The 12,338-nt window shown below is 52.1% G+C and overlaps 1 protein-coding gene across 2 annotated transcripts in view; it reads left to right on the top strand.

Moving 5' to 3' along the window:
• The window catches only part of LSP1 (lymphocyte specific protein 1), a 48,749-nt gene that overhangs the window by 6,089 nt on the left and 30,322 nt on the right, over positions 1-12,338 (top strand). Inside the window, exon 1 of one of the 2 annotated variants that reach the window (XM_059849066.1) lies at positions 5,687-5,912. The exons of the other annotated variant lie outside the window; for it this stretch is intronic. Coding sequence (XP_059705049.1) covers positions 5,854-5,912 — 59 coding nt within the window. The 5' untranslated portion in view covers positions 5,687-5,853. Of the gene's footprint in view, positions 1-5,686; positions 5,913-12,338 lie in introns of those variants that run through there. 2 annotated transcript variants of the gene reach the window in all.

The raw sequence follows: 12,338 nt of genomic DNA, 5'->3' as shown, positions 1-12,338 counted from the left end.
AATACACGATGATGTTTTGCGAGCCCTGTCCAAACAGCTCCTCTCTTTTGCCCAGCTTAGCTAGGGGAGCATGGATGGATATGGGCAAGCTGATATCAGATGCCTTTCCCTGGGACAAGGAGCAACTTGAAGTGAGGGATGCAGGAACTGTCTGATGGTGCTTGGGAGTTCCTTCTTATCCACTTAGTGTCCCCTGACCCCAGCTGGAGTGACAGCCCGGCGGTGTAAAGCAGAGATTAATGGTTGCTAAAACTGCTTGTGTTGCACAACACGGTGCTGCATCAGAGCCTGGAGCCAGCTGCAGATGAGCTAATAAGTTTATCTTGGGCAGAAGCTGTATTTTACTTCTTGAAAGCTGTGTGGTCAGCTGAGCAGCATGGCTCGACACAGGGCTGCACTGGTGCAGTGGAGCTCACCTACAGGCCCATCCACAAACCGTGCTGCAGGGCTTTGGGCACTGCTTAAACGTGTCACACAGATGCCACCTGGTGAAGGAAGGTGGTGCCTCTGTTACTGCTAGTGCACCTCTTATACCCAGCCTGAGAGGTGTCTGAAGGTGTCTTCAGCTGCCCAGTGCCATCTAATCCACCTAAGCAAAGCAAAGACCATTCTATTTATTTTGAATAAACTTTCAAAATTCAAATTCATTCAGCAGCTGTCCAAATCTTGGTGAGCAGAGACTCGTGATGAAGCAGTGTGATGCTATATAAAGGCCTTTTTAAGATTTTTCCTACAGTGTCTGCTGGGGGAAGACAACCTCTTGGCAGCAGCTGCCTGCATCTTATCCATCCTGGCTGGAGTCCTTTGTCCTGCCTCTTGGCCTTGCAGTAGACAAGCATCCCTAAGAGATGGAGCCTGTCTCCTGAGGGCCAATAGTTCTCCTCTTGTCCTGTAATGACCCTCCTGTGTGGGATGGGAGTGTCTTATCTGCAGCCATTGTTTTGTCTTCCTGTCTCTTACCCAATGGCTTTGTTGATTTAACATAATATATAGATAGCAGTGCACAGTATCAGTGATGGTGCTGGCTTGACATGCTGGACCAGCTGCACTCCTCCAGGGCTTGGCTCAGTCACTTGGCCTTGGCCCTGCTCTGGGATACCTGGATGGTGGCTCACTGCAGTGGCTCAGGGGGTCTCTTGCTGTTTGCCCAGCCCTTGGTGCAACAGGAGCCCAGATCTCCTTTACTGGGCTGGGCTGCCCTGGTAATGCTTCTCTCCTTCCTCTGCTTTTTAAATCCATCCTTTGTCCTTGTGTGTGTCACTCCTGGGGCAAAAGCATCTTCTCTTACAAGGCTTGTGAGCTTGCATCTTGCCCTCTCACTGATAACTGAGGCAAACATCACAATGGAACCTAGTGATTTTAGGTTTATGGATGTACCCCTTACATTCCCCAGGGAGTGTCTGTTTTCCATTCTGTGTGATGGTGAGAGGTGGCCGTGGGGTAGAGGAAGAAGAATGCTCCTTCTAGATCCAGCTTCTGATTCCCTCTCATTTCTGCCTCTTTGGATATCAGAAGAAGAAAGTCATCACTGATCCCATGCCAAATATTTCAGACTTAGTATGACACAGTGTTTGTTGGCTGTTTAGACCCACAATTATACATGTTTTTCATGGTGCTCCTCTGAGCTCCTCGGCCTGGCAACATCTCTGAGCCAACAGAGTTGGCTCCTGCCTACAGCACCCCCTCCCTGAACACCCACGGGGTCGTGCACTGCCCTGGGAATATCCTCTCCTGACTCATGCCAGGACAGAGGAAGGCTTGCTGGGGAGCACCACTGGGACTGGACTCCTTGCCCTGCACCCTGAGCTAATTGCAGAGGTGGGGCGCCCTGCCCACCACACTTTGGTGCTTGTAAAGAGCTGCTCTGGTGAGAAGGAGACAATGTGCTGCTTTTGGCTGCTAGTCCTGCTGTCTCCTCAGGATTATCTCTTGTTTGTCTGTCTTGGTCTCTGTATTTGGCCGCCTGAAAGTGAGTGCTGGCAGAGTAAGGTGGACTGAGTTAAGTGGGAGTTCAGGGTGAAGGTGAGGTGGGCAAACCCTACCCCGCAGGCCAGCGTGTAAAGCACACCATCTGTGCAGCTGATGGACCAGTGGGGTGCCCTTTTCCCTGAACTGGGGCTCCTGAGGAGGAGCTGGGCAAATGCTGATGCCTGCCAGGCCAGTTTCAAAGTGGTGGATGCATGTGGCTGGTGAGGAGAGGCTGGTGGGATGTCAGGATTGGGCGAGAGGTGTGGGATGGCAGAGTTTAAAAGGAAAACCAGAGACTACCTGGTCTAAAAGGAGTTTGAAAGGAAAACCAGACCTACCCCCCATTATTCCATTGTCCTAGGGGCTACTGGTGGAGGCACAGGGTCTCCAGCTGAGACAGGGCTCTTAGTCCTTGCTGAAGATGTGAGGCTGTCCCTGTGAGAACATCTTCTCGGGTGGGACCTCACCACTGACATGCAGGCATGGACCTCTGGGAACCATGCTGGCAGATGGTGGCACTCGTAAAGGACTGGCCCTTGCAGGGACTGTGCTTTGGGGCTTATGCTGACAGTGCTTGACATCCCAGCAGTATTGGAGAGAAATGCTTGAGCTGTATTTAGCAGGACTAGGGTATTTTTGTTTCATTTTTTTTTCTTTCCCTTGACCATGTGTGAGCCTTCAACTGATTTTGCAACTAGTGCTACATAGCAGAATGATTGTGTAATTAACAGGAACTGGTGCAGCCCTATCTCTCTGGGACTCCAGCCCTCCTTCCCACAGGGATGGAGGCAGACCCACTCTCTCTCACTGCATTTCACCTTCTCTGCCTTCCCTGCTGCTGGGAAGAGCTTTGGGGAACTCCAGTGCCACACCATGTGCTCCTGGGTGCTCCAGTTCCTGTACTGGGCTGGTGTTTTGCTGCAGAGATTTATGGTGGTTCTCCTAGCTTAAACTGTGCCAAAAAATAACAGATGAATTAATTATTTTCTTTTTCTTCCTGTGTCCACTGTACTCCTACCCACTTCCTGGTGGGCCCAGGGGGGTTGTTTCTGTGAAAGGATCCAAGCAGCTGTGGGACTGATGCTGACCTTACTGTTCCTGGACACATGGTATGACTCACACTGATGCACGTGGCAGTGAGGGGCAGGAGAGGAGAGGGGACCCAAGGTGCCTCTGCACTCCAAGGCAGTGGTGTGGGATTTCTCCTGCACTGCTCTTTCTCTGTGGGCATGTCCTTTGTGCTTTTGAGTAGTGGGTTTAAATGCTCCCTGCCCCACAGAGATGGGGATAGTGACTCTGTCCATTCCCCTTCTTGCAAGCTGTGGGTCCTGCCCTGCTCTCTTCCCCCTGTGGTCCTGCAGGACCCCACTGATCCTGGAGGAAGGATGAGTTTTCCTGTCATATTTAATATCTTTCTCAAAGATGAAGGGCAGGAAGCCTTCCCCAGAGGTCAAGTGGCCCAGCCACCTTGAAATATTTTTCCAGGCAGAGTTCAGTACTAGGAATTTCTCTGCCTGGGAGCAACACAGAGCTCAGCCTGCTGCCTGTTGCAGTTAAGGGACCCCCTTCCTCACTGCCTCACTTTTGGTGTGTCCAAATTATCTTAGCACCTTAGACCATTAAGAGCTAATGTCATGACCTCTCCCTAGTCCTGCATTTCATCATCCAAGTATGGTTTCTGTCAGCTCTGTTCATTGAAATCCCCATCTCTGAGAGGCAGTCAGTCCTGGAACTGGGGTGGAAGTCTGCCAAGTGCTTTCAAGACAAGGAGCTCATGCTGGCATCCTCTGGGAGTCAAACCCAGTGTGGAGCCAAGGCTCTCTTGCTGGGGGAATTAACAGCTTTTCCTCTGCCCATTTACACAGAGACTTTCACCTCCCAGAGGTAGCAGCATCCTGTTACCTCCAGAGGCTCCTGCCTTCTCCCGGTGACAGTGGCTGCCTTCCTCCTTGCCCCTCCTGGGCTCCCTGAGGATTGCCTGGCATCTCTGCCTGAATGAAGAATGCTTGCAGTGATCTCATTCAAGCCCCAGTTGCTGCTGGCCCATGGCTGCTGAGCTACATCTCTGCCTGCCAGGGCTCCTTCAAGTTGCCTCCTTGCCTGGCTCGGACCATGGGAGTCAGGGGCAGGTTTGGGCTGATTCTCTCCAAAATGAAAACCCTCAAGGTGCACGCTTCATTTCAACTCTGGCCAACTGTGGTGAAGTCAATAGGAACGCTCACATGCTTAAACCTAATTACTCCTGCAAGCACTTGCAGGGCTGGGACAAGCTTTTTTTTAGCAAGAGATCTTTTGTGGTAGATCTCTTGCATCTTCTCACTGAATTTAGAAAGAAAAATATGCAGGGTGATATCATGTGAGCAGCCCACAGAGCGAGGCCAGCATCAATGTCTGCCCTTTGTGGATTTTGTTGTTCATAATCACTTAGGTGATGCTTAGTAAATACCTGCAGGGGAAAAACCAAGCTGTTTTGAAATGAAGAGACAGTGGAAGGGAGGGCAGGTACTTCCTTTTTTTAATTGAGATTTCTTGGTGTATTTCATGGGCAACTTCCCCATTTCAGCTTACGAGGAGTCAAGAAACATTTGTGCAGAAGAGATCGAAAGGAAACGTGTGAATGAAATGAGAGGGACTGGAAGCAGAAAGGAGGTGAGGGTTTCAGCAGAGTGGTTCCATCATAACTGCTCCCATTTTGCAGGCAGCCAGAGGAATATTCCCACTTACCTTGGGCACCCTGGGCAGGCCATGCCATCAGCACCATAATGTTCAAGTCTAAGGCAGGGCTGGAACTTGCTGGGTACAAGTCCAGGCACCTGTTGGTTTGGCATAGTAGAGGTTCTCTTTTCACCCAAAAAGCACACGTGGACCAGGAGATGCAGTTTAGGGAGAAAGACTCTTCTGTTTTTTTCCTCCCAAGACTACTCCCATGAGGAGGCAGCATGAAGAACAACCATCTGAATGTGTAGCAGATGGGCATTTTGTTTTAGCAGGTGACAATCTTAGTCCTTCATCAAACACTCTTGCTCTTCTTTTATCTCCTGAAATATCAGTGTTTCATGGAGGCAAGCCAGATTTAGCCAAATTTTTTGCCTCTTGCCCCATTTGATGGCTGGGAAAACTGAGGCATGGATGACTCGGTGACTCGGTGAGGGGCAATGTTTGAGAGCAGAAGCAGGGTGTAGGCTGCTTGCCTGCCTGAGGCTGCAGCTCTGTGGCTTCCCCCAAAATCTTGCTGCTGTCTCCATCCCAGGAGAACATTTTCCTCTGGTGTGGCATTTCCCAGTGCTAAGCCCCTTTTTCATGTTAATCTGACTCTTGGCTCACCTTCGGACGTGCAGGGACTGTTTGGAGGTGAGACCTTCACGCAAGACTTCTGCTGTGAATGGAGCAGGAGTGATTTACAGCCCGTCGAGTGCAAGTTGCCAACCTGGATGTCTGCTCCCTAGTTGCTTTGTGTAATCAGAAAAACAGTGGTAAAGGTGCGAAAAAAACAGAAGGGAAAAAAAAAAAAGGAAAAAAGGGCGGGGGAGAGGAGGGGGCTGGAGAAGATGAAGGAAGGAGAGAAGAGTTAAAGGCAGGAGAGAATGCCCCTGGCAGGGGAGTGGGGAGCGCCGGGCTTTGTGCTGCGGGGCCCGCCGGCGGCTGCGCCCCCAGAGATTCTCCCGTGACACTTCCACGAGGCAGAGGGGGAGGAGGAGGAGGAGGTAGAGGTGGAGGAGACAAGCCGGGGGTGTGGAGCAGGGGGGGCGAGCAGAAACAAAAGGAAACCAGCTGCAGAACTTCCTGAAGGCGGAGAGGGGGCCGCGGAGCGCGCAGTGCCGGGCGGCTCCTGCGGCGCTGGGGAGGGGGCGGCAGCGGGACCCTGCCCGCCGCGGCTCCGCCACCATGACCAGCGCGATCCTGAGGCGGAACTCCAGCAAGCAGGGCCTGCAGAACCTCATCAGGTGAGCGCCCACCTGCCCGCGGACCCGCTGCCGGCTCCGGCGGGATGTGCCCGCGCCCAGGGGCGCGGAGGGGGACGCCGGGGGGAAAGGGAGCGTGTTCCAGACCGACCATCTTCGTGTCCCTTTAAATCGGCGGAATTTCGTCCTTACCCTGGTTTTCCAGCAGACCCCATGCATTGGAAGGAAGGATAATAGATAACCCTCCCTCTCCTCCCCTAAAGCTGTATGAGAAAAGCAGATTTGAACTTACTGATGGCTTTTCCAGGAGCTCCCAACTGAAATAACTGAGCACAACTGTACTGTGACACTCACCTGAGCCGCTGGTTTCCCCTCTCCCTGCAAGGGATGCCTCAGTACGTGGCTTTTTGTGTCTCCCGAGTGCTGAACGCTTCTGCCTAGAAAAAGGATTTTTCTTTTTTCCCCGCAGGATCTGTACGTTGTGCACGCTGTGATGCGCGTTTTTAATTCAGAGATCAGTACAGGGCTGGATCCTCCCAGGGCTGCAAGCTGACACCGCTCTTTTTTCGATTTAATTGATCACAATAGTGCTTTGAACCTTTCCCTCAGAGCATAATTGCCAGGGCAGGGAGGTGGATGGCTCAGTTGGGCTTGCTCCCGTTTGTCAGCCGTGCGCTGAGCCCGGGAGGACGGCTACATTGTCTGCTGGCTTTGAGATTCCCTGCCATGCGGCCACTGTGCTCTTCCCTGGGGGCTGGAATCGCTGCTTCCCTCCGTGGGTCTCTGGGATCCATCCCTGGATGATGGTGGTGTGCCACACTGGTGGCCCTGACTGGGCTGAAGAGAGGCACTTCTCACCTTTTTCATATTTAGTTGAGCAGATTGGGTGGGTGAGAGGTGGGATTAGGCAGAGGTGGACTCACATTCTGCACCTCGGGTGCCTCTTGGCTCCCTTGTGCTCTCTGTGACTGCTGGTCTCCAGCTGAGAGGTGGAGGATGTCACGGTGGGGTTTATTTCACCGGGCGTTTTCCAGTCAGTTTGGGATCTCCTTGATTGGTAACGCAGCCTCTAAACCTCACCTCTCAATAAGTTCCTTGCCTTGGAAGGTAAATGGGCGCCTACAGCCCATCCAGTCCTTGCCACTTTCTGCCCTTCTGGACCCAGGGAAGTTGGCAGGAAAGCTCCCAGTGGTTGCACAGGCCCCTGGGGTGGAAAATGGGCAGGAGGAGCTGACTCCTCTCGGTTCATCTTTTGTTTGGCCTGTTGGACCCATTCCCTGGTCTCAGCCCAGGGGGATGGGATCTGAGTTACACGTCCCTGTTTCAGAGCAGGGCTTTGTCAGCAAACCTCTGGGGTGTGCATTCGGCAGGGATGAGCTCAGATTTGGGGCCAGCTGGTACTGAGGAGGACCAGGGAAATGAACTGGGGTGGGAATCGCCTGCTTACAGCTGGGTAGCAATTTATTTCGCAGGGTGACAGATGGGGGGAGCGAGGGGAAGCACATGTGCTTCATTCAGAGAAAAGGGGTGCCCAAAGGACTGTCCTCAGCATAGCCTAAACCAGGGGTGTTTTCCTGTCCTCAGTGACATCTCCAAGTTCCTCCTGCTTTGGATAAGGGACTTTTGGTGTCCCTGAGACTCACAGGGACTTTTTTTACAAGGTGACATGTTTCCTGAGTAGGGTTATTACATTTAACCTGATTGAGGTTTAGCTTTGTGGCTGTGTTTTTCCAGTCCTGCTTACAGATAAGGAATGGAGTGAGGGATTTCCATGGTTTGCACACAAAAAGCCTCACTTATGCTCACAGGATTCAAAAGTGGAACAGGCAGGGTCTGCTCCATACACACCATAGCCCATTTTGCAGCTGCATTTTTTCTCCTCGAGCAGTTTCTCCTGGAGTTCCTGAGATCAGCTGTGGGGCTGGCTCTGCAAGTCCTGCCAGCTTGGCTGCAGGAAGGAAGGAGCTTCTCTAGGGGATGGCTCGAGGCTCCTGCCTTTAAGATATGTGGCTGTCATGATTGCTGTGCTCTGCTTTTTTCTGTCCCAAGGTGGCTGCCACAGAGTGGTTACACTGTGTAGGTCCTGAGCTCTTCTGGTGTGTCCCGAGTGCTTTGGAGACCTGGAGCACACAGTGAAAACAGCTGCTCAGAGCCCTAACCACGAGCTCTGGGGAGATCAGTGTGGTGTCAGGATTTACCTGGCTGCTCCTGCTGCAGGGCAACAGCAGGGAGAACCAGGGAGTTACCTTCTCTGAGCACTGCTCAGCTACAGGAGCTGCTAGCCAGCTGTCCAACAGCTGGGCTAAGGGTTCCTGAGCTAAAACCAGTGTAAGTCTTGTGGATTTTGGGTTGAAGAGCTGAGTCCCAATGCTTTAAGCATCCTGCTTTGTGCTTGATACAAAACCCCAGCATCTCAGACAAAGGGGCCCTTGGGTGAAGCATCACCCAGATATCAGTCCCAGGAGTCAGATTTGCATTAAATGGCTTTTCCACTGACCTCTGGCAGGCTTAGTGCACACAGTGCTCCGGAGTGGTTTGGTGTGCTTGGGATCACTAGGACACATTGGAGACACCTGGAGGCTGAAGCACTCAGCCAGTACTCAAGGAAACATCTTTCACCTCTGCCCAGCCAGGAGGTGGGCTGGAAAAATCAGCCCTCCTTCTTCCTCACTGGCTTTGCAGAAGGTGCAGGCAGGGATGTTCCATTGACATCTGGAGGCTGAAAAGAGCCCAGGGTGAGGCTTTGCAACTGCAGAGCACGAGTGGCTGAGTAATTACCTGGGAATGAGAAGAATGGGCAATTGCAGGGCTATCTAGCTTCCCTGCTTTGGCCCGTGTGCCCAGGCACTCCCCTTGTCCAGCATAGTTTCTCTATCAGGATATCACTGGGGAAGTATTTCCCCCTTTGTAGCAAGCTTACAGCGATGATCCCTCACACGCCCACAAGGCTTTGTATTTTTTCAAAGTCCTCTCCAAACATGAGCCACTTTATCTTGTTATCACGATCTCTTTCTCCTTATCCTTCTAATGAATTCCTATAAATAAGATAGGGATCCAGCACCTGTCATGTCGATTCATTCACTTCATTATCTGCTCCTGCTGGAATTTTACTCTCCCTCTATTTATCGAGCCTGAAGTGTTTCACAAAAGAATATGGCTGTTTAATTAACCTACAAATCAGCCTCTCTGTAAAGCAGCTGTGCTGCTCCTTGGAACTGGATTATTGGGCCTGGTGGCTGACACTGCTCCCCCGGGTGCTGTGGTGGCTTGCTGCAGTGGTGTCCCCTTTGCTGGGCTCTGGGTGCCTGGCTGGGATGTGCTGCCCTGGGGAGCAGTGTGTGGGCATATGGATGTGAGTTGGGAGCACTGCTGCTCTTGTCTCTTTTATCTGGCACGTGGCTGAATCTGGGGTGCCATTAGGAAGCGAGCTGTGATTTGTTCTTGGGGAAAAAGGACAGTGTTCTTACATGCTACATCACCCCTTTGCTTGCCAGCACAACGGGGACCTGGTCCAGAGCAGGGGCTCCAGAGCATGGCTGCTGCAGAGCAACAAATAAGCCAGTGTCTCTAATTGTATGTCTTTGCTATGCCATGGAGTTTGAAGTACAAATAATCCTGTGGGAAAAGGGGGCTGGATCTTGAGGATGAAAAAGCTCAGGGGAAGAAAACAAGTCAGAAAATTTGATCACGGGATAGAGCTAATTATTTACTCTGTAGGATGGGATTTTTGCTTTGTTATCTTCTGTGGAGTCATTAACATGGGAAGCCAGAATGTGAGATGTGAAATGAATCTTGCACAGTGCTGTGTTTTGGCCTGCTGTATGTGATGAGATGCCTGCCACCTCCAGCACTCGTGGGTCCTGGCACCCATGAGGTGCTGCAAGGCCCCTTCTTTCTCCCTGCAACGCGTTACTGCGTGTCCAAGCAGTGCTCTTGGTGATGCTTAGAGTTCCTCAGCACTATGGTAGCTTTAAAATTCCCTGAACTTGAATTTTGGTGCGTGTCATGAGTGTAATATTTGGTTTGGTCAGGATATGGGGGCTCTGCCCAGCTCTGTGGGACGCCTTCCTTTCTGCCTGCATTCGATGTTTCCCAAAGCTTGCCAGGATGTGTCTCAGCAGGGAAGATGCTACTCCAGTATTTTTGTCTTGACCTCCTGAGTGCTGAGCTGGGAACAAGGAGCTGGAAGCACTTGGGAGGGCTGGATGGCGCTTTGAAGGGGAAGAACATTTTTTGTGGGGTGGGGGAGTGTGTGGTTGATGCCAGGATGTGGTCTGGGCACAGTTTGTTGCCTGGGAGATAGCTACTGCTTCCAGGGGCTATTGCAGCACCCCTTTGCTTCAAGTCCCTGGCTCCCAGATAGGTGTAGGGAGCAAGGAATTCTTGCTGCGAAGAAGTGGGGCAGCTCTTTAGGGGAAGATGGGGAAACTGAAACGTGTAGGAACGAGCCAGTAGCAGAGCAGTTGTGTGGGAAGAGGAGGGATACCTGCATGGGGACACCAGGGGACACAGGGCCTCCATCAATGTGATTCATGCTTTGCAATGCTGCCTCAATGTGTCATGAGGAGCCTATGTGCTTCCCTTCTTGAGTCTTCCCTATTTTGATGTTTTTATTAGTGGCATTCATTTCTTTATCTCTCTGTGCCCCATTGGCTTGGCCAGGGCAGAACAGATGGGCACCTTTGTGGACCCCACAAGTGGAGGGTAGATGGAAAGGGAGACATGAGCAGAGGCTGCTGGCAGGGAGGAGCATCCAGGAGAGCCCTTTGGGCCTGACTGATGGCATGCCTGGGGGATTTCCACATCCCAGGGTGCCTTCTGTGGTGCCAGCTGCTTGCAGGGTGATGCCACCGTGTTCTGTAACCCAGGAGGAGCCTGGGGATTTGCAGCCCAGCAGAGCTGTGGGGCAGGATGAGGGTAAGGGCTAAGCCGGTGCGTGGTGGGTAAGTCCCTCCCTGGGTGCCTTGTGGGGTGCCCACCCTCAGCTTTCACCCCAAGGATAACAGCTCATCCTTTCCCTCCAGTGGAAGCAGCTCATCTGTCCCCTCTGAGTACTCTGTGGATACATTCCCAGATTTTTTCCAGCCCTGGGGTTTGCTTTGTCAGAACTCCACCTACCACTGACCTTTCCCAGAAACCAGTGCATGGGTTTTGTTTGCCTTTAGCCTGTCCTGACCCAGATTTTTTACCTGCTTTCAGGCAATTGGATGTTCAGGGCCTGAACTTTGAGCCTATGGAAATTTTGGGAAGCTGTAGTGAGCCTTTGAGCCCATCAGGGCTGCAACCACAGGTCATTGGCCTCCTCTGATGGTGTGGAGAAGGACCACCATGTGTATCTGAGCGTGGCTCAGCTCGGAAGAGCGCTGGTTGGAGAAGCTGAGGCCTGAGACTTTGCAGCTGGGATGGTGTCTAAAAACTAATTTTCAGCTTCCAGATTTTTTTGATTTCTCCTTCTCCCTCCATTTCTAACTCTTTTGATGGAACATCAAATAGCATCAGCACCATCCCTCAGCTCTATGGTGGGCAAAAGGCAACTGGGGCTGCCAAGTGCCTCAGCAAGAAGCTGGGATGCCATGCCCTCAAACACAGGATTTTGGGATCAGTATTTTGGGGCAGACTCTTTTTCCTCATGAAGATGCTCTGTCCTAGCACAGAGGGAGTGAGGGCTTGCTGTGCATGTGGATCCTGCTGCAGCACAGCCCGTCAGTGATGGCCGTAGAGGAGGAGATCCCAGCGCTCCCAGGGCGTGGAGCAGCAGCGTTCTCACGTTCTCACGGCCTCTCAGACAGCAAACTCCCTCCTGCTGCTGGGGGGACCGCCTGGCCCCGGGGCTGCCGAGGGAGGGCTGAGCCAGCTGTGCTATAAAAAACACCACACTGATACAAATCTTGCTCTTAATCCCGGTTTGGAGCAGGGATAAGGCAATTGCTCACCTTTCTAGGCTCAGACTTGTTTTCCAGCAGAATCCTGGAAGGATGCTGGCTGAGTAGCCGAGGCAGGGAGGCTGTGGAGTCTTGCTTCCCTCTTAAGGAGGAGAAAAATAAAATACAAAAGCTGGGTAAGGCAGTCTGCATCTCTTTGGCAAGTCTGTTTTCTCCTCTGACATGCTTCTCCCTTGCAAAAACAGAGGCCAGACTTCCTGCCCTGTAGAAAAAACCCTCCAATTCCTTGAACCTTCGGGCTGAGATGGAGAGACCGTGAGAAAGAGCCATGGTTGGAGGTCGTACCCAGCACTGATTTCTCACACCTACTGAATGCAGTGGAGTGCTGGGAGGGCTCTGGCTCCAGCCCTTTCCTCCCCCTGCCAAATTCCTGGCCGGTGATGTTGATACATTTTGCACCAGCCTATCTGTGTGCTAAGGACCCACGGTCCTGAGGGTGCAATTCATCATCTTGGAGGCCATTCGTTTGGATTCTGTCTGCCGTGATTAAAATCAATAATAATAAAAAGAAACAGTTGTTCCCCCT

This window comes from Haemorhous mexicanus, chromosome 6 (genome assembly GCF_027477595.1).
Source record: "Haemorhous mexicanus isolate bHaeMex1 chromosome 6, bHaeMex1.pri, whole genome shotgun sequence".
NCBI classification, from domain to species: Eukaryota; Metazoa; Chordata; class Aves; order Passeriformes; family Fringillidae; genus Haemorhous; species Haemorhous mexicanus.
This window is presented reverse-complemented; position numbering and strand designations above follow the sequence as displayed.